At 41.5% G+C, this 24502-nt stretch overlaps 1 protein-coding gene across 2 annotated transcripts in view; it reads left to right on the plus strand.

The window, feature by feature from the left end:
- The window catches only part of MORN1 (MORN repeat containing 1), a 980804-nt gene that overhangs the window by 861862 nt on the left and 94440 nt on the right, over positions 1-24502 (plus strand). For both annotated transcript variants that reach the window (XM_069240989.1, XM_069240990.1), the window contains exon 13: positions 9526-9599. In XM_069240989.1, the coding sequence (XP_069097090.1) occupies positions 9526-9599 (74 nt within the window). The remainder of the gene's footprint in view (positions 1-9525; positions 9600-24502) is intronic.

Below are 24502 nucleotides of genomic sequence, written 5' to 3' on the forward strand. Positions count from 1 at the left end.
TACGCCCAGTACTTAATTTGTGCTTGTTGTTTCCGGTGCTGAGCACCGGCTTTTATTTTTGAGGGCCGGGGCTTATTCTTCTGCCTCAAGCATTTGCTGGAAGCAAAAGACACATATGGGAAAGACGGAAGAAGGGAAAAACAAAAAAGCGTCACAAAGTGAGAAAGTAGAAAGCTGCAAGAGTGAGCTAAAGGTACAGGGAGTGGCTTTATATGGCTTGAAGAGGCCCGAGATGGCTTCAGGATTACGCCCCCTCAATATTCCATGTTCACACATTTGATTTCAGCAGCTGCATGTTTAAGAGGAGGGCTTTGGGCACCGGCACCTTTTTATTTACAAATTAAGCACAGATTATGCCACTCTACCAAACTTACTAGCAAAACAAAAATCTGCTTTTCAACAGGAACTGTAATCTAACAATAACAACAGAGTCACTATGGCCAAGTTTGATGTAATTGCATTGAGAGTTTTTTTTCCTCTGTAGTGAACAGCAAGGGTTCCTTCAAGAATGAAAATAATAAAAGTCACCTTTAACAACTCGTTTTTTGCTACCCCCTTTGATACCTCCTCACAAAACTTGCAAGACGAACCAAAATAGGATTAACGTTTTTTTAGAAAATTTCGTGCAGATTTGTCAGGGGCACCAGAGTTGTTAAGAACATGAAAAATACCTTATCACTGGAAGCTCTGACTTAACCATTACTGCAGATCCGCGATCTCCGACCATCTGACACTAATTCGGAGTAGACATGACATGCAAAATTTGCCTGCCTTGTGCCATCCAACGTGCACTCTTATCAGAAGCCACTCATCAAGGCACAGATTAGAAAACAGGAATACGTTTGCAGCACTCAAGCCTGTTCCAGCAACCTATGTCTTAGAACATGTTTGTCAGAATTCTAAAAATAAGCACAGTTGACTACACCTCAAAGGGAGGCAGAGCCAAGCGGCAGCCCTTCTCGTGCCTGTGCTCCCATCTTCTTTCTTGATGGCTTCTTTTGCTGTGTTTTTTTCTTCTTGCAAGTGGAAAATCTCTGCTCGGTATTGTTCACGCCAGCCTCCAAAATAATGTCACTGCTCCTTTTGAATCCAGTTCTATGAAGCTCGCCTGCCTTTTGGCACACAGGAAAAATCAAATCAATGTATTCTGTATGTCTGCCCATTATTTACAGACCACTGCATAAATGGATTTGCTCTTAAAGAAAGTGGTAAAGCCAGAGCAGGAAGGCAAGGCGCAGCTCCATCTCTCAGCAGTCGGCATTAAAAATGATAGGTTCGATTAACCCTTTACTGGATCGCTCTCGCTCAGAACCCATGCCTTATTGTGACTTTTCAGCAGAGAGTAGAAAAGATTACATTAGGTAGTGCGCGATAGCATGCTTTCGGGAGGGAACAACAATGATGTGCCATATAGTGGCAGATGCTCAGTGCACAGTAGGATCGGAGGGAACTGTATAACAAATTTCCATGGAAACAATTTTCCACTATGGTTTATTGAAATCTGAAATTAAAGGTAATATTTATTGTTATATTTTTTATGAAACATCTCTCAGATTATTTCCCCACAAAATAGTGGCAGTTGCAGGTGATTCCCATTTCGTCCTGCTTTTTCCACCTGCAGTCTTATGAATTCTTCTCCAAAGAAATTTTGACAGAATACAGGCTTAACCATCCGATTATGGTGTTGTTTCGGAATTTTCAAAAGCAAATCAATTTTCAGGTTTTACCATAACAGTAATAGTCATTTCAGTGTGTTGAGTGGCGTCATACAGAAACACAGAATTAAGGTATTGCACACTCCCAATAGCTGAACTGAGGATACCAACCTAATTTTGTAAAGCAGCAGCAACAGGTATGACTACAGTTTAGATACCTGAGTACATAGAAAAGCTAGAACAGAAAATTGCATAGAGTAGACACAGTCCTCTTTTCTGGGTCTTCTTTCATTACCCTTGCCTTCTTTGTACTTTGAAGGGATCCTAAAAGCAGTACACACGTGATAAAAGCATGTATATATATATATATATATATATATATATATATACACACACACAATCTGTTGGGTGGCTGAAAGAAGCAGCCACTGAATAATGTACAACTTGAAGAAGCAATATATTAATACTCTTTAACAGCAGATGTATTAAAGTTCATATTAAGGCTGTATCAGCAGCGTAGTCCCTCCATTAGGTCTCCTGCACTAGTTTGGTACAGGTTGTTCCCTAGGTCAGTAAGGCCAAGAATAGATCCATAGAAAGTCTCTTGACTGGTCCTGAAGTGCCTGAATTTAAGGCCCCTAACACTTCTGAAAGTGGTTCCTGACACTCAGCAGTTTGGAGATAAAATAGATTATGGAACATTGTGAACCCCGACTTCTCTATGATCACTAGTACTTGGAGGCCTCATTTAAGTTGAACTCTTTTATCTCATGCATACGTTAAAATGCACAATGTGTCCAGGATGGAACATGGACTGCTCTATGCCACTCTTTAGGTAATTCTACATGCATTTCTTTTGAACTGTCTAGCACCTCTGCCACAAGTAGATCTTAATTAATTTAGAGCACAGATGATCATATTTGAAAGGTATCTGATAATCATACAAAGGTTTCACAGTAACATACATTTATGACCACATGAGAACCCATATAATTACTTTCCTTCAACATGGTTGTGATTTTTTGAAGATCTACAACAAATACAAGAATTGTAACAAACGTTTCCAACAACACAATGGCTATTTGCAGCGCATTTCCCTACCGTCCACATCCAACATCATTCTTGAGGCATGAGAAGATGACACATTTTACCACCTATAGCTAGAACCCTATCATAGCTACATTTCAATTTTGTACCATTCTCTTGGCCTCTGTCCAGGTTCTTAAGATATTATTCAAAGTCAAATTTATTAACACATTTGTGAATCAGTAAAGATGAAAATAGATATAACAAAGTTTCAGAAACATGGTTATTAATCACAAACAAGCAACCATTAAAAAAGCCAATAACTTTGACACTCGCCGTAAAAGGCTGCCAAAAGCAATTCAAAATGCTTGCTGCAGTGCAAAACAATTCAAACAAGCATTTGCAATGCAATATGTCTAGCAGTTTCTTGAGTGAGAGCTATAGGCATTGTAAATTCAGAACTGGGCTTTTCTTGCTATATAAACTGCTCAACCCTGCCTCATAATTTCATCTTTTCCTGCCCTGTTTTGGTGGTTACAAGCCCTTGAAGAGAGACGAGAAGATGACTGCACTACCTCAAGTTGTGTAAACGTCTGAAAAGAAATTGGAAAGTAAGGCTGGAAAAGTATTTATCTTTTTATGTTAACAGAATAAAAAGTCTTGCAAGCATTTTTTGTCTCACATTTCAGCAAAGCTCTAATGAGGTTACCAATAGCAGAGCAGCCTGAGAAGATTAATGGCCCCAATAAAGGAGATAAGCAATGCCCTGTGTGCTGATGTCTCCGAGGGATGGCAGGGAGGGGGCCTGGATAGAGAGACTCCAGATGAGGCTCTGCAAGTTTCACATCATTGCTTCTAGGTTTAGCTACTTTATACCAGAAAGGGCATAGTGTGGCTTTCGTGAGCAGTGAGCTAAATATTTAGGCACAGGGTGTTTCTTTTGTAAAATAAGCTCATTTTAAGAGCCAGAGGTAAACTAGGACAGCACGGGAATAAAGCCAAAACAAATGTCAGCGACACGGGAGGAGGTGAAAGGAACAGAATTCTGCAATAAAATGCAGGTAGCTACCATCCTAACACACCCACAGTAAAAAGACAGGAACAAAGAAATGACAAAAGTAGTCCGTCAGAGCAACAGATAAAGAAACCAAAGTGGAATAATACAGTAGTTAGTCACTGCTCTGAAATAGAAAAAGGAGGGAGAAAAAGACAGAACTGCCCACTAGGGAACAAGAATTGTTAAAAGACACTGCAACTAACAAATGAAATGACTTTTAGCCATAACAAGTATACTAAAAGTATAAATGAGGTCGAAACTTACGCTCAACATAATAAAAATGGACTGCTTTGCATTTCCAGTGCATGAATGATATAAATCATTGTTTCCCAAACTTAGCTGTAACCCACAGGTGTGTCTTGAGCTGGTCATTGGGAAAGTTCAAGCAATGAATAAAGGTGCCTTTACATTTTGTGTTTATCTTGCCACATTTGCTGGTGCTTCAGAGAGAGGGGTGAAATATCAGACTATGTCTTCCGACAAGTTGCTGCTTATTCTTTTAACATGGAGATTGGTGTTTACTTTTCCTTCTCTGACTGCAAATTGAGAGGAGTTTTAAAAGTGAACTATGTGGCAATCTTGCTAGGGTAGAGCTAGTGTTAAAGGAAAGGTTGTAGGATGTCATTTTTGCAATACAATGTAAATACCTGTACATTAACTGTATGCATTCAGCAGTTAGGAAAGCCAAAATGAAGACCCTTTTTTTGTAATTCTGAAGTGTGCTGGAAACAGACTTTAAATGTTTAAAAACAAATCAAGAAACTTTTTTTGGTGATACATATTTACAGAAACCCAATTTCCACCTAATATAATTTGTGTGCTATATACTTTCATCAATAAAACTGTGTGTATATGCACATTTTGTGCCCTTTTCCATTGAAAATGCACTGTCTGTAAATTACAATGTACTACCACACAGTGTTTTAGTTACATTCAAAGATGGCCTCGCCACATGTCTAATAAAGGTAGGTGGGTTGCAAAATTGTGTTGTTCTAAAAATTGGGTTGTGGTTCTAAAATGTTTGAGAAGCACTGATATAAGTATTAAATGTGTGAGAACAGAGTGTACTTTTTACCTGTACAATCCTCCATCTTGTATTCCAGTGAAGCAGAAGGATGCACCCAAACCACCAATAGAAAGTGTAGGTTGATCCGGAATATGGTTGACAAAGTTGCAACCCAAGAGCTGAAGGAGGCTGATCCATGTCCCCTTGGGTTATATATAGAATATAATATGTTTGCCATTACTGGCGCACGCTGCTTTACATGTTAAACCTAAAAAGAGTGCTCTTTCATCTCATCGTGTGCAGAGTGATGGAAGAGGAAGGGTTATGATAATTATACATGTTGGTCATCAAACAGAATGGTAAAGGGGTTTAAAATTGGGTTTATAATAAAGGATTTTGATGAAAAACTCCAGTGCTACGTGTTGGAGCCCTCTTCAACTAGGACTAACAGGGAGAAGGCAGGAAAATTGTGGTCAAGTTTTTGTGGTGGTCCCTACAGGAGATAATGAGGTGGGGTGGGGAGAATCAAAGATGTGTAGGGGAGCAACTAAAGATGTGTTGTGGAACAATCAAAGATGTGTGTAACTTTTGGCATCTTCATCACAATTTTGGTCTTCTATGACTTAGGCACAATATTCTACCTTCTGAAAGAGTCTGGCACTTATTTCAGAGTTTCTTACATCTGTATTTTAACTTGAAGGTTTAGAGGGTGACGTCTTAGACACTGAAACCTGTATATATTTCTTTTTTTCTGAGCCAGAAAATTAAAATAATAACGTTTTGGATGAAGCCAAAGAGGTTAGAGGTGTAACTCAGCCCCTGCAGTGCAAGGGGTGACTGGCCCTTCAGTGACCCCTCAACCCTTGAGGGGGCCCCATTCAGCCCATGGCAAATCAATAGCTATGTGATATGGAGACTCCGGGCCCTTCTTCACATTCTACAGGGGGGCCACATTATTTTTCTTTATGCCTCTGAAAGATGCTCCATAGATCGCATTATGAAAACCCCTTCAATGTTCCAACAACCCTGGTGTTAAGCTGCCAGTGTTTACTTTGCTCATAAAGGCAGAATGAAAACTGAAACCTGTAAAAGTATTTATACTAGAGCTACCCAACAAGGCATCGAGGTTACAGAAAATAATATCACCAAAAGCTTTGTCGCCTGTTACCCCGTTGAAAGACCACAGCCTCTACCGGATTTTAGCATTATGTCAGACACTTAGTCGAGGCCTCTGTTTGTGCCCAGGCTTCCAGTTACAGATGTCTATGCAGACTTTTACCAAGAAGAGGCTGTTGTCCGTATCCTCACACCTTTCATCCACAAGCGGATGCTCTCAGATATTTGTTTATGTTAATTTTGTGTGGCCGCCATGGTTCAACACATTGACTTATCAAGGCACTTTGCAATCAAATTCTCTGGTGGCGTCTTTTACCTCTTCTGCTTTCTCAACCACCCAGACTAACAGCTTCCCCCTAAACACTTAGGGCCAGATGTAGGAAGCCTTTTGCATGTCGCAAACTTCGAAAAACACAGTTTGCGGCATGCAAAAGGCCGAACGCGATGCACAACCTCAAATTGCGAGTCGGTACCGACTCGCAATTTGAGGATGCGACTCGCAAATAGGAAGGGCTGTTCTCTTCCTATTTGCGACCGCATCGCCATGCTGAGTTGCTTTGTGACCGCGAATGCGGTTGCAAACCAACTCACAGTTACCACCCACTTGAAGTGGGTGGTAACTCATTCGCAAAAGGGAAGGGGTCCCCAAGGGACCCCTTCCCCTTTGTGAATGCCGAAAATAATGTTTTTTCAGAGCAGGCAGTGGTCCTATGGACCTATGGACCACTGCCTACTCTGAAAAAAACGAAACCAAATGGTTTTGGAAGTTTTTCTTTTTGCAACTCGTTTTCCTTTAAGGAAAACCGGCTGCAAAAAGAAAATAAAAAACTGCTTTATTAAAAAAGTAGTCACAGACATGGAGGTCTGCTGTCTTCAGCAGGCCACCATCCCTGTGAGTGCATAGACTCGCTATGGGGTCGCAAAATGCGACCCACCTTATTAATATTCACGAGGTGGGTCTTTGCGACCCCATAGCGAGTCGCAGAAGGTGTCTGAGACACCTTTCTGCATACAATTTTGCGAGTTGCAAATTGCGAGTCGGTCTGACTCGCAATTTGCAAGTTGCAAAATTGTAGATTGCTACATCTGGCCCTTAATCTCTCTAACTTTACGAGGTACAGTTACTTACTGTAAATATCCCATTACCATAGTGGAATGACATATAGACGCACAATTATTTAAATACAAATATTAAATACAAATCAAGAATGTAAACGTTATGTACCAATCATATTGAATAAGCCAAATATTTCCAACCTGTCGGTGTTGTTTTAACGGGATGTTTAATTTGAGTAGATTGCTAATTTCCATTTATAATCCGTCCCTAGGTCGATTTAGTTGTCCTGTTCTCACAACTATGTTTTAATCTTGGAAATGTATTATTATTTTTATTATCATTTTCATTATTATTATTATTATTATTTAGCTATCTTATAAAATGCCAAAGTGTTGTCTTGTGATAGATCTGACGTCCTCCAAATACAGAAAATATATATGTGTTCATCAAGGTATAATTTTTCATACATGGTGCTGGTGATCAAACAGGAAAAATTGTGACAAAATAATTGTAAAGCATTCAAGTTCTTTATTGGCCATTTATTTCAGTTTGTGCCCTCAGCATTAGAATACATTCCAAATCATTTTTGGGTGTCTTCTTAGAATAGATCTGAGGCCCTACCAATATAGAAAATATACATAGTTAGTGTCCATCAAGGTATAATTTTTCATACATGGTGCTGGTGATCAAACAAGAAGAATGAAGACAAAATAATTCTAAAGCATTCAAGTTCTTTATAGGCCATTTATTTCAGTTAGTGTCCTCAGCATTAGAATAAATTCTAAATAATTTTTGTGACCATATGTGGCAACAGTGTTTTGACCCATACATAGTTTATCGATGATCATCCGCACAAGGAATCGCCAAGTTTGAGGCTGGGTGTCTTTCGTTTTGCATAGACTATAACAATAGAGACATGGCAGCAAAACATATATAGATTAAAAATCTTTTCTGTTAAAGTCTAGTCGTGGAGAAGGTTTTAACTTCTAATATTACTAATTGAGTCCCATTGGGACAGTCGTTTGCAGCAGATCGCTTGAAAAGTTTGTTTCAGCTTTTTTCTACATTGGGGTTAGTTTGGTTTCTTTGAGATTAATTGAAAGGCATGTTCCATTGTTTTGGACCCAGCACTCCCAGGGATCAGCCTCCCTATTTTTGATTGTTGAAGCATCAAAGTGGGATCAGACGTGGAAATGCTGAACACATTTTTCTTGTAGGGATGGAGCATGGTGTCAGCTTTTGAAAATATGATAACCTTTATTCCAGTAAGCCTTGTGAATCACGTAAAGTGTCCTAATTGTAATCCTTTCTAAGACTAAGAGCCATTGAGTTCTTGTAGAGGTGGATCGACATTGCCAAATTTAAGTAAGATCAGGCACACCTTGTTGGCTTGATTTTGTATTCTCAGTAGTTTTCCTGCCATGTTCTTTAGTCAATTAACCATTGTAACACAAAGTATCTTGTAAATTCAATTTCGGTGTGAGATTTTCAGAAGAGGGAGTAGTTTGCAAAGGAGCAATAGTTACATCTTGACCCACTGTTGATTTACAGGGTAAATGAGATGATTCAATTAAAAATGCTACCCAGTTTTTTGCTTTCTATATTAGTTGGGTGGAACAGGTCTCACACATAAAGGCCATTGAAATGGCAGAGATGCGTTATGTCGATCCCACAAGACTGTGGTTTCCGTTTTTGATCTTTTCAAACAGAGGAAGTGGACTCTCAACCCCGGTTGTATGTGGTCTAGTCAGTTAGCAATGTTATTGGGTTCGTCGGAGTTATACAATACAAGGAAATTCAGTGAGATAAACATCTGTCAGTTCTTCATCGACTAGTTGTCAATCCCCTCTCAATATTCCATCAGTTTGTTTCATTGTAGCTTATTTTTAAGTTTAAATCACTTATTTTGGGGATAATAAAGTTGATTTAAACAAGAAAAATGCAAGAGGAACCAGCAAGAATATGTTCATAAGAAAATAGAAATAGTATAAGACATTGATTGTGACAAGGTAGGTCCTCACCGCCCTTTAAGGATACAGATACGTTTCATTGGCCCTTAGTGAAGACTCAGTATTTTAGAAGTTGGGACCATCAACTGGCAGCAGTACTTCACAATACTCAGTTTTGGGAAGCAAGCCTGTACCAGAAATCCTAAACCTGTCCTGATCTTCAGTGATAGGCATTATAGGTGGGATAAGCCAGGCTTGTGGACTAATTTAGAGTTTTGCTGATGAAATATTCTGTCACAAACGTCACTGATATCCTGCCCACCGTGTTACAAGCTCATTATGTCCTATGGCACATGTAATACGGAAGAGGGGATAATTGTCATATTTGTGATGGTGGATATGGTGTATCTCATTTTCTAAACTAAAATCAGGCATATAATTACACTTTGAAAATATCGTACTTTTTAAACTGTTTGTAGGAAGGGCTGGTAAACACAGTTTGAGAGGCCCCATCCACACATTGAGATGGATTCGTCTAGTGTGTGATGATGGTTAAATTTAAGAGATAAAAGCTGTGCAGGACAGAAATTCTAATGCATAAACCTGTTTGCATCACTGTATGAATGTTCTCATGTGAACACATGTTTTCTCTTTTGCAGATCTGAGCTGACAATCAAAGGAAGCAAATCAAAGAAAGACCATCTAGCGCTGGATGACAATGTTGTAAGGCCAGGTAAGTCTGCTATTTTGACTGGTGTCACCTGGCAGAAATAAGGAACATCTAAAAAAGCGGATCACCCTCATAGTCTATGTGAGAGATTAGACTTCAGAATGATGCCTCTTATGATTTAAGGGGAAATGTTACCAATCATATTCGCGTTTCCAATGTTTGCAAGTGCAGCCCATGGGGGATGTTACCTGTTAACTTGTGTGCTCTCATGACCCCGAGAAGGTTCTTTAAAAAACAATTATGCTTCTATACATACTGGAGAAGACTGGTTTCAGAACAACGCAACTGGAGTGAATGCTTTTTCAAAGTATTCCCCTTTGGCTTCTGAGGAAGGTTACCTTCAAATGTATGCCTCTGGCTTATGTTAGAAGGATTGCCTTTCAGAATTATAATCCATGCTTGATCAAGCTTGTGCTTCAAAATAACAGTACAATGCCCAGTGACAAAGATAGGTTTGAATATTATACCCCTGGGAGAGTGAAGAGGAGATACCAGCTAAATACTTTTGAATATCCATGCTAGGCGTTTAGTAAGTAAAGTTCTTAGAAAGTGCACAATTGCAGAGGCGTCTTAGTGTTAGCATTCTCTAAGAAGTAGGCAGATTGACTAACTACTGAGTTTTGTAAAAAAAAAAAAAAAAATAGCCATGTTTTGAGCACATTACTAAAAGAAGCTCCTCTGGACTGGGACCAAAGAACAAGAGGCATGGTGTTCCAGAGTTTATTTGCTAGAAAAGAGAAACTCCTACCTCCCCATCTGACTCTCTTTATTTTGGGAGGGGGAACATGTCAAGTGAAGGTTTTTTTAAAAGATAAAGGGCCTGTCCCATGCAGTGCTTTATGGGCCATGTAGAGGGCGTTGACTGGTAACCAGTGAAGGGCCTGCAGCCCCTTGGATGGTGTTGTATTTAGATACTTTAAAGTTGAAGTTTTAATTGATCTCATCTTTGGTTCCCCAAATAAAGTGTGTTTCAATAGTCTGTTCTGGATAGTAGTCATGAAAAGATAACTTGTTTGCATTTCCAAAGGAATATACAGGAACACTTTTCTTAGTATTCTAAGCAGATGGAAACGGGAAAATGTAACGTGCTTTATTTGACCGGAAAAGCAAAGCTGTCCATCTAACACCACTCCTAAGTTTTTTACTTTCTGCACTAGACACGGAAGAGGTCCGATGTTGGAGGGCCACCAGGAAGTATTCCAAAACAAGGTATCATTGCCAAATAGAATAAACTCTGTCTTTTCTGAATTCAGGTTTAGACAGTTACTTGCATCCATAGAGCAATATTGGCTAGACAGCTTCTAAATTTGCTCACTACTTCATCCATATCCGAAGAAATGGACACCACTATTTGCATGTTGTCAGCATAGGCCACAGCCTCGAAGCCAAAAGACCCAATGAGTTTAGCCAAAGGGATACCATAGATAAACGTGTGGGGGACAATGACGAGCCTTGCGCTACCCCACGCGGAAGACAGAGGGTGTCTGAAACATAACCTCCATAAACCACCCTCTGTTTTCCTTCCAATAAAAATAAGCTGAGGATGCTAAGAGCTGCGTCCCTATCCTGATACTTTCTAACCATTCAGCCACCAGTGTGGTTCACCATATTGAAAGCAGCCGAGAGATTGAGAAGAATGAACGCAGCCCTTCCTCCTGAATCAACCTGCCTACGAATCTCTTCAGTTGCCACTAATAGTGGAGATTCTGTACAATGTGATGGACTAAAGTCATATTGAGAGGGATCAAGGATATCCTACTTATCTAAAAATGATATAAGATCCTCGTTGGGCGCCTTCTCCAAGATTTTAGATGGTAAAGGTAATCTCGAGATTGGGCGGTAACTTTTGGTATCCTCAGGATCCAGAGAGGGTTTTTTAAGTAATGGGCATATGGTGGTCATCTTCTATTCTGCTGAGTATTGACCTATGGACAAAATCATATTCAATTGTAAAGAGAGTTGGCTTGCAACCGTCTTAGAGACCATATGAAGGACAAAAATGTGGACCTGGGTCCACTGGTGAGCCCAATTTTGTCAACTCCAAAAGCCTGATCATTCGCTCTTCTGAAAATGAGGTAAATCTGTCAAACACCATCTAGCTGTCTCTGACCTCCTTAGGGATTTTCTTAGGCACTAGCGAGGAAGGAGAGATGTTACCCAGTCTATTCTTAATACAATTTAAAGAAAATTCTGTATAGACCATATTAACCTTATCTTGAAAAAACTCAGCTAGCTTGTTACAGAATATTTGAGTGGGAACGAACATTTTCATGTTAGTGCATTTAACAAGAGAGGTAACTGTATTAAAAAGCTCTTAAGTAGAATCTTTCGCTGCACTGATTTTTTCTGTGAAATACCTAGATTTCTCCAGAGTAATCTGTGCTTTATATTGTTCAAGAACTAACTTGTATTTACTTTTTTCCTCAACTCTGTAGGCTATTCTCTATATGGCTTTTTGTTTCAAGTTCATTATTTTTAATTCCATCATATACCAAGGGGCAGAGGGATTTTTCCTGCAGTTTCTCAGAATTTTTTCAGATGCTAGCTTTTTGGCTGCATCACCTAGCCAAATGGTAAAATGTTATACTTTTTGATACTGCTGTATAAGGGTGGACTATTATTCCTCAACAACTACTCAAGTTTGAGGCTATCAATTATGCGCCATGGGTGCCTTTTAATAGCTTTGGGTGCTTTCAAATCATGATGGTTCTTTATAGAGACTGTAACATTGAAAAAAAATGCCTTATGAAAGGTCCAAAATAAAGAACAACTTTATGAAAAGTGAGTGCAGGATTATTTGTAAAAATACTATCTAATATATGGTTAGCACTGTGAGTAGGTTGAGAGACTATCTGATGTAAGTCAAAACTGCATAGGCAATCAATAAGATGTTCAGTTTCTGGATTCTCACATTGATCCAGATAAAAATTAAAATCACCTTGAAGAGTAAGGTTGGGCGGCTCGATGCTAACTCCATGAATGTCAGAACGATTGATATGAAGCTAGCTTTGGGGCCCGTGGCTGGTAAAGTAAAGACCCGTTGAAAGTGGTGTCATTGTCAAATTCTAAAAGATATGTCTTCACTATCTAAATGTGTAGTTCAGTTGAAAGTTACCTTACGATAATTATGATAAAACACTGCTACTCCTTCCCCCCGTTTCTGTTGCCTATACACTCTAAATATATCATACCCTTTGGAAATTGCATCATTTAAATCAGGGCCTGATGAGGAATCTGTCCAAGTTTCCTTGAGGAATACCAAATCAAGACAGAAAGTTCCCACAAATTCTGCAAATTCTATTTTGTGCTTTACCAAGGAGCTCACATTCAATAATACACAGTTAAAAGATTCCCCTGAATAGTTTAACCTTGTGGTATCAAAAGAGGTTTCCCCATTACAGGTTACCCTAGGCCAAAGATTTTAAGTGTAGTCACAGTTATGACCTGAATTGCCGATATCCACACATTTGAGAGCTTCACCACCCCAGCACTCAGTACGCGCTGTATCTTGAGTAGTTTTTTCCCTAGTATGAGTAAAAAAACGGCGAGCAATCCAGCCGTGCACAGGTGAGTTTGCCTTTGGTGCGCCAGCAGCACAGACGTGCCAGTCGGTCCCCTAAAAAGGCTGTCAGAGGGGGCATGGCCAACCTCAGAAAATGCCAAGATGCCTTGAAGGCGGCAGAACAGAGAGGCAAAATGAAAGCCAACCTGGGGTCCAGCAACCCCTTTCTCATCTCTACAGGCTCCCCTGATAATGGTAACAGTATGGTAAAATAAATTAAGACTAACTAAAACATGAGAAACAGAAACCATAACAGTAATCTAATATAGGCTGGTTGCCCGTTACGGCATGCTGAGAAAGTAAGGGAGCCTGGCATCTCCCAAGATGGCCCCGATCGTGGATGTTACAATGAAAATAAAAGTGCTGATGTAGTGATGTTAATATCGCTCTCCTTGGAGAAGATGTGGGGATGCCCCAGTCAGTCCCTTAGAAGGGCTGGCATAAGGGGCATGGCTGTGGGTGTGACCAACCTCAACAAATGCCGAGTCACCTTGAAAGCAGCAGAACAGAGGGGCAAAATGAAACACAACCTTGGGTCCAGTAACCACTCTCTCATCCGTACAGGTTCCCCTGACAACGGTAAGGGTACTAACAGTAAGGGAACTGGTCAAATACATTTAAACTAACTAAAACGTGAGACACAGAAGCCATAAAAGTATTCTGAAATGGGCTGGTTGCCTGTTACGGCATGCTGAGGAAAAGTCAGGGAGCGAGGCACCTCCCAAGATGGCCTCGATGGTGGCCTGTTACAAGGAAAAATAAAAGTGCTGATGTAGTCTAATCATAGAGTGCATGACCCTCGACCAAAACTGGTTCACGTTAGAGTTGGTGTCTCTACCCAGTGGTTTCAGGCTCTCTGTGTTAAGCCAAACGCTTTTGTAGACTCAGGAATTTCCTGAAAACAGAACTGTTCAGGATAGCATTGAACCAGACCCTCCTACAGAGGACAGTGAGTGAAGAATACCAGACAATAGATCTCCAAGCATCCAGCTTAGACTAGTCTTCTTCATCTGATTTCACTCGTGACCTGTAGGTGGCATTGTTACATTTGTAATGTGGTGCTGAAGTAGTACTACTTACTTGCTATGATATGCAGTTCATAAACGTATGGGGTATAAATCCCTCCTTCCACCTCTCCTATCTTTTCTATGGACATATTTCCACACATGTAAGTTTACTACTCATGGCCTGATTTAGATTTCCGTGAACGGGTTACTACATCACAGCAGTGATGGATATCCCACCTGCTGAAATTAAAAATCCCATTATTTCCTATGGGATTCATATTTTGGCTGACATGAAATGCGTCACTGTTGTGACAGAGTAACCTGTCTGCCGATATCTTAATCAGGCCATTAGTAGTAAACGTGGGAGGGTCCGTAGCAGTTGTGGGAAGATGGGTGATATTTACAATAATTTGGGAGGGGTTTAGGGAGGAGTAAGGAGAGGTTTATGGCGGGTTGAGGGTGTGTTTATGGAAGGACATGCTAATACAAAACTCATGTGACCATAGTTTGTCTCTTGTTTTTTTTGTACACTTTTATTCATTAGTAGCAAGCACGATCTTTAGGGAGCTGTATGATCAGTGAAAGGAGTGAACGCGATAGAGCACTAAAGAAGTGCACGGAATGCCTGACACCAGTGTATTTCATTACAATTTCTTTGCAGGGCCCAATACAATCAAGTCACTGGAGAAAGGGCGAGTGAGCTCTGTGTATGTTGCTTATTTATGTTTACCTATGTTGTCTGTGTTCTGACTGATTCTAGTTAGGGTGAACTGACTGACTCGTGAATGATATTGATTCCAGGGTATTATATTGCTTAAGTCCTGATGAAAGCCCGGGATTCCATGAGCCACGTACTATAGGCTGAAACATGTCAACTCCATATAGAGTGTGGGACCATTTATATATTTTTTTAATCATACCGGGAATACCATCATTAATGGGATACCTAGGTGTTCAGAGGTATTTGTATCTAAAGACCCCAGAAGAAGGTTACCCAAAGTGCTCCTTGAACGGTTGAGCCCATCCAGGTTTTTAGAGACAAGGATGCGACCCAAAAATGAAGCATGCACTAACAGAATGGGTTATGGTCTAAATAACAAAAAAACGGTTGTGTCTACCATATAGGGTCAAGCTTTCCGCTTTTAAGTGTTTTGGTTTTGATAGTATCTAGAATACTTTTTCTGTGTGAAAAGTGCTCATGGACCGTAGGAGGACCCCGCATGATTATTGTAACTTGGGCCCCACAAAATCTTCTGACAGTCTTGACTAGCTTTCACTAGTGCTTCAAATTCAATAGAACAATGACCCTGAGATGTATGCCCATCGCATCCTAATGTTGGCTGTCTTTTGCTACTCAGTTGGAGGGCTGGGAGACATTTTCCTTGCTTGCACTGTGCCTAGGCACCTTTGGCCCACCGCTGCTTCTAAAAGTAAGTGTAATAACTACTTCCACCCTATGAATGTGCAAGGAATAAGTTACTCCCAACCGAAGAAACTCAAATTTTAGTGGTGACTGGATGAAGGCAGAGAAGACTTTTATCTACGATTTCATTATAAAAATGGAGACATTCTTTTAGCATAAACTGTTTCACTGGATCTTCCTGCAGTGAATGCGGCGTGATCTCAAACACAGAAACGGCTCTGGCTTCTATTCTGAGGAAGTGCTCCCTGCCCTCCCTGTTGGTCTTGAGACACTTCAAAACGCCCAGCTGGGAGAGGAAGAAGGCAGAAATTATTTCTCCACACTGTGCTGGCGCTTACGTTGTCGCCATCAGAGTGCGATTTCTTGTTATGTCAAGTTTTTTTCTTTAAATATCTCCTTCCAGAATTATAATTACCTCCCCATTCACATGCACACAAAAAAGACACGATTAGCGACGGATTCTGGCTCCCCGCAGGGGAGCGCGCAGCTGCAGTTTTCCCAGAAGTCTTTGCCCGTCTGATACCTGCATCATTTCAGGCGGATCCTCGTGCTCCAGAGGTGGCAGGGGTGAAACGAGATTCTGGATTCTTATCTCACGGCTCAGATGGATGCCGCAGAGAGAGCTGGAATGAAAGACTCTCCGGGATCAGCTAATGCCCGTGCTTCAGCGTGGCGTGTTTGTTTGTAGTGTAAGAGAGGGTATACTTCTGATGTGAACTGTGTGTTAAATGGATTTAGTCAAAACATCCCAGATAGCGAACATTGAACAAGCATTGGCAAAACCTATAGGACTTGCCTATACCAGACCTATTGGCTTTTTCATTGTCTTTTAGCCACGTGATACAGCAGCATGGAAGAGAGGTAGCACAAAATGCTACCACATAGCTTGTGGAATGTTACTAGTGCTCATGTAAAGCGCTCCTATACTATACCCTCAGGGACAGTCCGCCCTATATAAAAACTGCAAAAATTAGAGAAGTAAATCCATGACCTTTGCTATATTTTTTTCATTTCCGTTTAGCACCTTCTCTCTAAAGTGCTGTACAAGATAGTAGTTTACATCTTCTACATTATCAAGAGCTTCCCACTGGCTGTCACTAAAAAGACACAACCAGTGCATATTAAAGGCCGAAAACAAATGATCTCAGGAAGTGCTGCCCGGGCACGGCGAGGTCGAACATCCCAGATGTGTCTATGAGGGGCAGTAGAGGGCGTCTGTAGGAGGACTTTAAGTCTCAGCTAGGCTTTAAAACTGCAGGTCCGTGTAAATACACTTAAATAGGACTCGAATCACAACGTCAGGGGAGCCTCACCTCGAAGGACTCGTAGCCCCAGGTTGTCAGAAGAAACGTTACTAAAAGAAAGAGCGTGCCCTTCCTTAGGCAAGGTTCGAGGTACAAATAAACTACCAAAAAATAACTGTATTTCAGATGCATATGAAGCTCTGACCTGCACAGTTACATATCGGAGGGACTTAAAACACCCTGTCACTGAGCTAATAAAGCTCTCAAATTTCATAAGTCGATGTGTGAGGAGTGCAGCGCTCCTGATTCGTGTCTTTATATTCAGTAATTCGGAGTTGTCTATATGACTTCATAAAAACAGGACTTCAAGTCCCAGAATGCAAAGAAATACATCTGAACTGGAGCTCCTAGACACCATCGATCTAGGAAACTGGAGATTTGAAAGCATGAAGAAACACATATATCTAAAATGCGATGAGGAGCTGGGTTGAGGTTAGAGCAAGGTGAAAAAAGGAGGCTTGGAAAACCATGCCCACAGGAAGGGTCCCTAGAGCTGCTCTCTGCATCATGCCTGTATTAGTCATTGAAACAACGCTTCTCACTGGCACGAGGAACCCCTCTATATTACTTCGAAATCAATAAAAAAAACTAGTTAAAAAATGTTGACCTTGCATCAAAATTGGTTGGGGAGATCTGCTCTGCTGGTGGAGTTAACAGAGATTTTGGCAAAAAAACCTCTGCTAGCACAGCAGCGGAGCAGAGCTCACCTGCGTGCGCTCGCTGTGTGGCCTATACCAACTGGGCTGCACTTTACATTCGGCCAAAAATGAAGACAACGTTTTCCCTTCGGCAGGCAAGGAGACCCCAATCTCAGGCTTTGCTTTCTGCCAGCCGGCGTGGAGCTCCTGCTGCAGGCTACTTCTGCAAGCTGCTGCTGAGGAGATGCACCAGTGAGAGTTCCGGTTCCAGCCCTTCCCTCCTTTCACTGTCCTCAGCAGCCTTGGAGTAGAGGGCAGAGGGAGGCAGAGAGCCGGGCTGCTGGCAGCGGGGACCCCGGACCTAGACAGAATTCAGACCCTTGTTTTGCTTTCTCTTCTGTGTGCACATGGGGGTCGGCACTGGGCATGGACAGTATTTACATATGATGGATGGGTCTGTGGCTGTGCTCCGAAAAAAGTAAACTTGCAGTCAGAGCTCCAGGGAAGAACCTGTCTCCCCTGAGTCCCTGAGCTTTCTCAGGGAGTCTGGGGAGACAGGTTCAAACTTCTTTTCCATGGAGTTCTGACTCCAAGATTTATTTTTTCCGAGCACAGATCCCCCTCCCCTGCCACATATGCAAATAAATAATGTCCAGGCCCAGTGTCCCCGCCCGTGCCCATAAATGAGAAACTGAGACAAGGGTCTCGTCTATGGGCACAGGGGGCAATGGCACTGGGCCTGGATATTAATTTTTTGCATATGTGTATGCCGGGCAGGCAAATTTCCCCCGCACGCAGAACTCTGCGGAATTTCACAAAGATTTTAGCTAATACTGCTAAATTCCACTGAGTAGAAGTCTGTGAGCTCCGCTTGCCCCTAATCAAAAGAAGAGCTGCTCACAACTTTTCATGGAGGGCCGCTCTGGCAGATAAAATATCACCATAATAAAGCATTTCTAAGCACATGAAGATTTAAGAGATTGGGGCAGCCAGGAGGCATGAGTCTGCACCTCTTCCCCTTACATATGTTTTTTGAGCTGCTGAAATTCATGGAGGATGAACATGAGCCTCCCTAGGAGATAATGAATTCCAGAATTATCAACAGTTAGAAATAAAGACGATGGAGAGGGAATGGAGCAGAAGGGAGAGACAAAGGACCAAAACAAAAAGACGAAAGGAGTGAAGGACAAGGGTAACAAGTGACAGAGGGCGCAGGAACGATGGCAGCAACAATCAACAATGTGAGAGTGATGGTGCAACATGCAACATAGGGAGAAACAAAGAGCAACCATGACAGGAACCATTTATACTTGAACTGTAGTGCAAGTAGCGGAAGTACACAGATAAAGCAATTAATCAGGACTTCGTCCATGCTCCAGGGAACAGACAGAAGAATAAAGAAAGAAGTGAAAGTGACCCACTGACCAATAAGAAGCAAGAAACTGAGTGTGCCAATAGAACCAACCAATGGTAACTGAGAGCGCCAAAGGAACCAACCAATGGGAAGTAATTGGTTGACTAAAAGCCCCTTTGTTGAGGGTTTTTTAAAGATACAATAGATCATCACCATAGCGACAGCACATGCGCACTGCCTGCAGACTCGACCTAACAATAGCCAATAGTGTCCCTCTTCCCTTTACATCTAAATGTATTAACACACATCAGTCCCCTCAAGACAGGTTTGGTAATAAAGAAAAAAAGTTTGCCCCCTGTGATTGACTATTGAACCAGTGTAATGGCTTCCCAACCCCTAAGTGTATTTGCAGATAGTGATTGTTTATCGCGTTGCCACCTCCCTTTTTGAGTAACAGTTTAATGCATTCTGGGTGTTGTAGTCTTGTTTTGCTCCATTGAACTAATTACACCAACACATGAAATCATTGATATGTTGGTTAAAAGTACTGAACCTGGACAGTGTCTATAATGACCTAGCTAGAGCTAGTGACCCTCACTGGCTGCAACTACAGAATTACATAAATCCATTGGTCTTCAATACTGTCCATTGTTTTATCAACTAATTATTCATGAAAGGAAACATAGACATGCTAATTCTAATCAGCGGAAAACTGCTTTTCAAGCATGTATGCCAAAATAAACATGTAAGAATACATAATAAATAACATGTAATCTGGTCCTCTATTGCTATCCGAGGGTTCAGATTACAATTGCAAAGCACTGGTTAATCGGCCTCGTGATTTATGATGCCACCAGAGCCCCCTTCAATGCTAATACTGGTCTGTTTTACACAGTTACTCGTTATGTATCCTCTATATGTATATACACACAAGTGTATATAGCTATATTTATCATAACAGTACTTTAATGCCATTATAGTTAAGATGTCAAGCTGCTTTCTACGGGCAAATCAGTGTAATCATTTTGCCCATAGTTGTGCCATTTTTTCACAGAGGCTCACAGATTCTATAGCACACATGTAGTTACACACATGAAGATTGATAACTTTGGGTAAGTATTTCACAGTTTTAAACATGCTTTATGAAGTTTGATTTGATTGCTGTTATAACATGGGCTTTTTCATTGGCACTTGAAAGCAGAAAGTGTATAAACTATTCTGCTTTGATCTTTCCTAAATTTAGCATGCATATGGAACCTTCTTAGGCCACCTTTGTTTCACAACTCTTAAAGTATGATCTGACTTTTTGTTATAAACTTTATTTATAATTTTGTAAAACAATCATGACATTCATCAAGCGGCTAACTAAGATGTCTGTGAAGGAGTAAAATAAAAGTACATAAAAGCATTGGCATCCATAACAGATAGGGCAAATCCAGAGGCAACAGAGTCTGCCGTCGGGTGCAGTCTCTCAGTAGAGGGCTGTGGTCCTCAGCTAATCTCCATGTATGAAATGGAGCATGAAGCCTCCCCAAATATTTCCCAGTTATTGCGTGGACACGCCGGGGTGGCCTGCACCATGTTCCCCAACCTAGTACACTCCCTCTCCCACATTCTCTCTGCCCTGTCCCACTCACTCCCCCGCTGCCTGTATTGTGCTGCCCAATCTGACCACAAATAACGGTCCCTAGTGGTCCTTCAGGCCTTCTAGCGAGGAGACACATCCTATACAGGCGCATTCAGGTGGCTAACAATCTGTTTCCGCCGCTCCAAGTCTCGCGTAGCAATCTCATCTGTTTTAACCATACATAACCTCTTTCCTTCTGCAAAGGTCCATTCTTGCAGATCCTCCCTCCATTTGGCTATCTGTGGTGGCGCAAGCATCGTTGAGTGTATATCTAAGCACCTTCTTACCAGCAGAATTTCCAGTGATGCGAAGTGAGTACAGATCTGTAGACCGGCCCTCTGGTTTGGGAGCAGACCAAGAAGGCAATGTCTGGGCATGACCTCAGGTTTGGTGCCAGTAATCCCCCTCCCAGGGCTTCCACCACTACGTACCAATAACCTCCCAGCACCGGGCAGGTCAAGGTCATGTGTAGGAATGCTGCTGGGCTGGTGTTTCATCCCGAAGATCCCTCGAGGCATCCAGGGAAGAGTCTGTGTAGTTTCTGGGGAGTGAGGTATGTACGGTGCAAGAAGTGGAATTGCAACAGTTTGAATCTGGCGTTACTTGCCACCTACTTTACCTGTGCGCGGTCTCTGTCTCACTCCGGATCTGTCAGTGGTTCAACTATGTCTCTGTCCCTTAGCTATGTCTTTTTCCCTTTTTGTGCCAACTCATCGGTCCAGCTTGAGCGCCGCATAGAGGCACAAGATCATGTCTCCACTGGAGCCCATGTGCAGAATGCGATGTAGCAGCTGGGATTCCTGAGGCAGTTCTGGAAATTAAGGCCACGTCCACCCTATTGTTCAAAACATTTTTGCATATTGCAGAAATTGGGCTAAGGTTAAAGTGCCCCAGTGTTTCTACAAGACAGATAATGGCATTTTCCTGAAACAGATCCCCCAGCGACTGGCTCCCACGTCTGTCCACTGGCTTATCCATCATTATGTGCACTTACTGAAGTGGACCCAGTCATCATTAAGGCAGCAACCTGGCATAGGGTTGGCATCGGAAGACTCTACAAGAGGCCGCTTCCCATGTGTTTACTACCTGAAGCACAATGGTAGGGCATTTCGCAGAGTTCTGGGCCCCCTCATAAGTGGCAGAGAGGGATTCTACTCCTCAGCTATCCTGCCCAGCAGCCGTTTCACCCAGTTTGAGCCCTCTTCATACCAGAGCGCGGCATACTGTAGGCAACCCATCAGTTAGTAGAGAAACAGATCAGGGACCTTCAGTCTGCATCTGTCTAGGTCCAGCTTCAGGACACAGGCTTTCTTTTAATGAAAAACACTGTACATTGATTTGCCTAGCAGTTAGGCTTGCACAGAACAATTTAAGTCTCAGTCAGGCATTTTCTTTGAAACATAACATGCACTGGGCTTCCTACACTAACAACAAATCAGTGTTGGTAGCGTGTCTGGAACACTAAACAGAGGTGTTCACTTTATGAAAATATCAGCCCTTGACTGAATACATATCCATCCACTGATTGTGCAACCATACTAAATACACATGCATTGAACATTCGTCTATGCACACCCCCGCTCAGAATCCCGGACATATTGGGCTGATCCTCATTTACAAAAAGACATTGATGCAGCATTCACACTTCTGTGGACCCATGGGGTCGATTTCACATCCATCTATCGTTCAGATACTTTAGTTTTTGAAACAGTTACTTAATGTCTGTTGATGGGGACCTAGGAGAAGTAGTATGCCTGATACAGAAGAGTTGGAAGGCTCACATCAGGACTGACTGACTGAGCACCCTGAAACACTGGCAAGTGGTGCTCTTGAGGTGAGATCCCCTACTTCCCCTCAGTTCCCATCTGACTTTATAGTTGTGCAGCGTTTTCTTTAAATCTATTGAGAACACAGCATGGACTTCACATTTCTGTATGCTTGCAATATCTTGAGTTTTTTTTTTTATAAAAGTCCCATCCAGTATATAGCGGTTTGTAAAATCCCAGCATACCCTTTTTAATCTCTGGTTCATCATTCTTTACAGTCTGGGTTATGTGTGGCAAATGGATCGTGTTTTATGTTACATGTACTGTGTTCCCGGCTTGTTTCCATCATCCATGCTCTGCCATAAAGCACAAGCCCTTCTCCCCTCCTTTTCCCAAAAATGTGCTTGATGCCTGGGCCTTGAGTGGAGAGCAGACTTGTTCAAAGAACTGTACATTCTCACACTGGGACTTCCCTGATTTATTTAACCTATTTTTGCAGGACACCCGTTCAAGGCATTCATTAATAGCCAGAAATCTAAAGGCTAAATTTGAGACGTGGTTTCTTGTGCTCTGCACTGGTACTTATTGGTCAACTCTGGCACTTATTACAGTCTGCCACATGGTGGCACTGTTTATGTCATTTGGAGATGAGCAGAACAATAGTCGTTTATTAAGTCAATATACTTTACAATTAATACTGCCTCCCAAGCCATTCTTATTGCTTTGGGGGCCTGAAATAGTCTGACTTGTCACCCTTTTAGAAGTCTGATGTTTAGTGATTGTGTTGGCACTGTCTTTGGCAGTACTGGCACGGGCTGTGGGTAGTGCAAGCTGCAGTTTCCTCCTGACGAGGGCCCAGGCACTTATTATTTTACAAATTAAGCACTGCTTCCCAGTTTCGTCCTTCAAGTAATGTTGGTTTGTGTATGTGACTTCAGAAACTATCCCTCACACGCTTTTCACAGTCTACATGCCTCTGTCAATGCTTCACGTGTTTGCTTGAGTCTGGAGCACACTCTTTAGTCCTCATGCACAACAGCAAAACACTCTCCTCATAAACACCTATATGCAGCCATGCACAACAAACAAAAGTATTCATTTGAATATTAAAAATTTGATTTGTGCCCTCGACAATAGATCGGAAGCTTTATCGAAATGCTACGATACATAATATATGTGCAGATGTGCAGTGTGTAATATGCTAGTTATTAACACCATTGAATGTGGGAAGGGGCCATGACTCACGAAGCCTCTCGTGAGTCATGGTGCCCCTCCACTCTCTCTACAATGGTAATAAATAACATATTATGCTCGGTGCATCTGCATGTACAATTTATACCATGACCTTTCCATATACATTTTTTAAATAAATGCATTTAAACAAAACCTGAAAGCAAAGGGTTAATTTGTGCAGCAAGGTAAAAATCACTTTCCAAAGATTTTACGATTATAAGGAAAATGTTGTCCCTTTAAAATAAATGTTACGTGCAATCTGTGACTTTTCCAGTCATGTCACTTTTGCTGTGCTTATAAAGTCGAATTTGGCATTTGCACTCGAGTAATAAATGCATGACCGCATTACTCTCAATAATGTGTGTTATTGGGATACATTTATTTTCTCTCCAATGGCATACTCTACAATATTTTAACTATGTGTACTTTAGAAGCAGAGGCCCTGACCGAGAGGGTCATGATGTCCCTCCCCTCTTTCAACCGTGGTATCAAATACCATATTACTCTCTGTGCATCAGCTGATATGGGTTATCCCTTGCAACTTTTCCATGCATAACCAGAGCCCGGGAACTGACAAGTGTGCAGTGAGATAAATTATCATTTTAGAAGCCTTGTGAGTGTGCGTGAGTTTTCCATTGTGAATTGCTAGTAACATTAAATGGGTGAGGTTGTATTTATTTATTGATATATGTTTTATATAAGGAGCCAAGAAGCACCCAACAGCCCCTCAGTGCTGGAAACAAAGCACAGATGCCAATTTAATAACTGAAAATGCATAAGTTAGATCACATTAAGTGAAAAAACAGGATTTGATCAGCACCCTGATTATCAGTAATGACCTTTCGGTTTTAATTTGGAGTGGAAGAGCATTACATAATTTGAAAGAAAACTACGGAGAAATGTCTGCCGCCCAGAGTTTATCTGCGAAATCTCGGTACATTTGCCAATAAGGTCTGTTTTAATCTCTGATTGCCTTTGGTAGAGTAAAAAGA

Source organism: Pleurodeles waltl, chromosome 6 (assembly GCF_031143425.1).
Source record: "Pleurodeles waltl isolate 20211129_DDA chromosome 6, aPleWal1.hap1.20221129, whole genome shotgun sequence".
In the NCBI taxonomy this organism is placed as follows: domain Eukaryota; kingdom Metazoa; phylum Chordata; class Amphibia; order Caudata; family Salamandridae; genus Pleurodeles; species Pleurodeles waltl.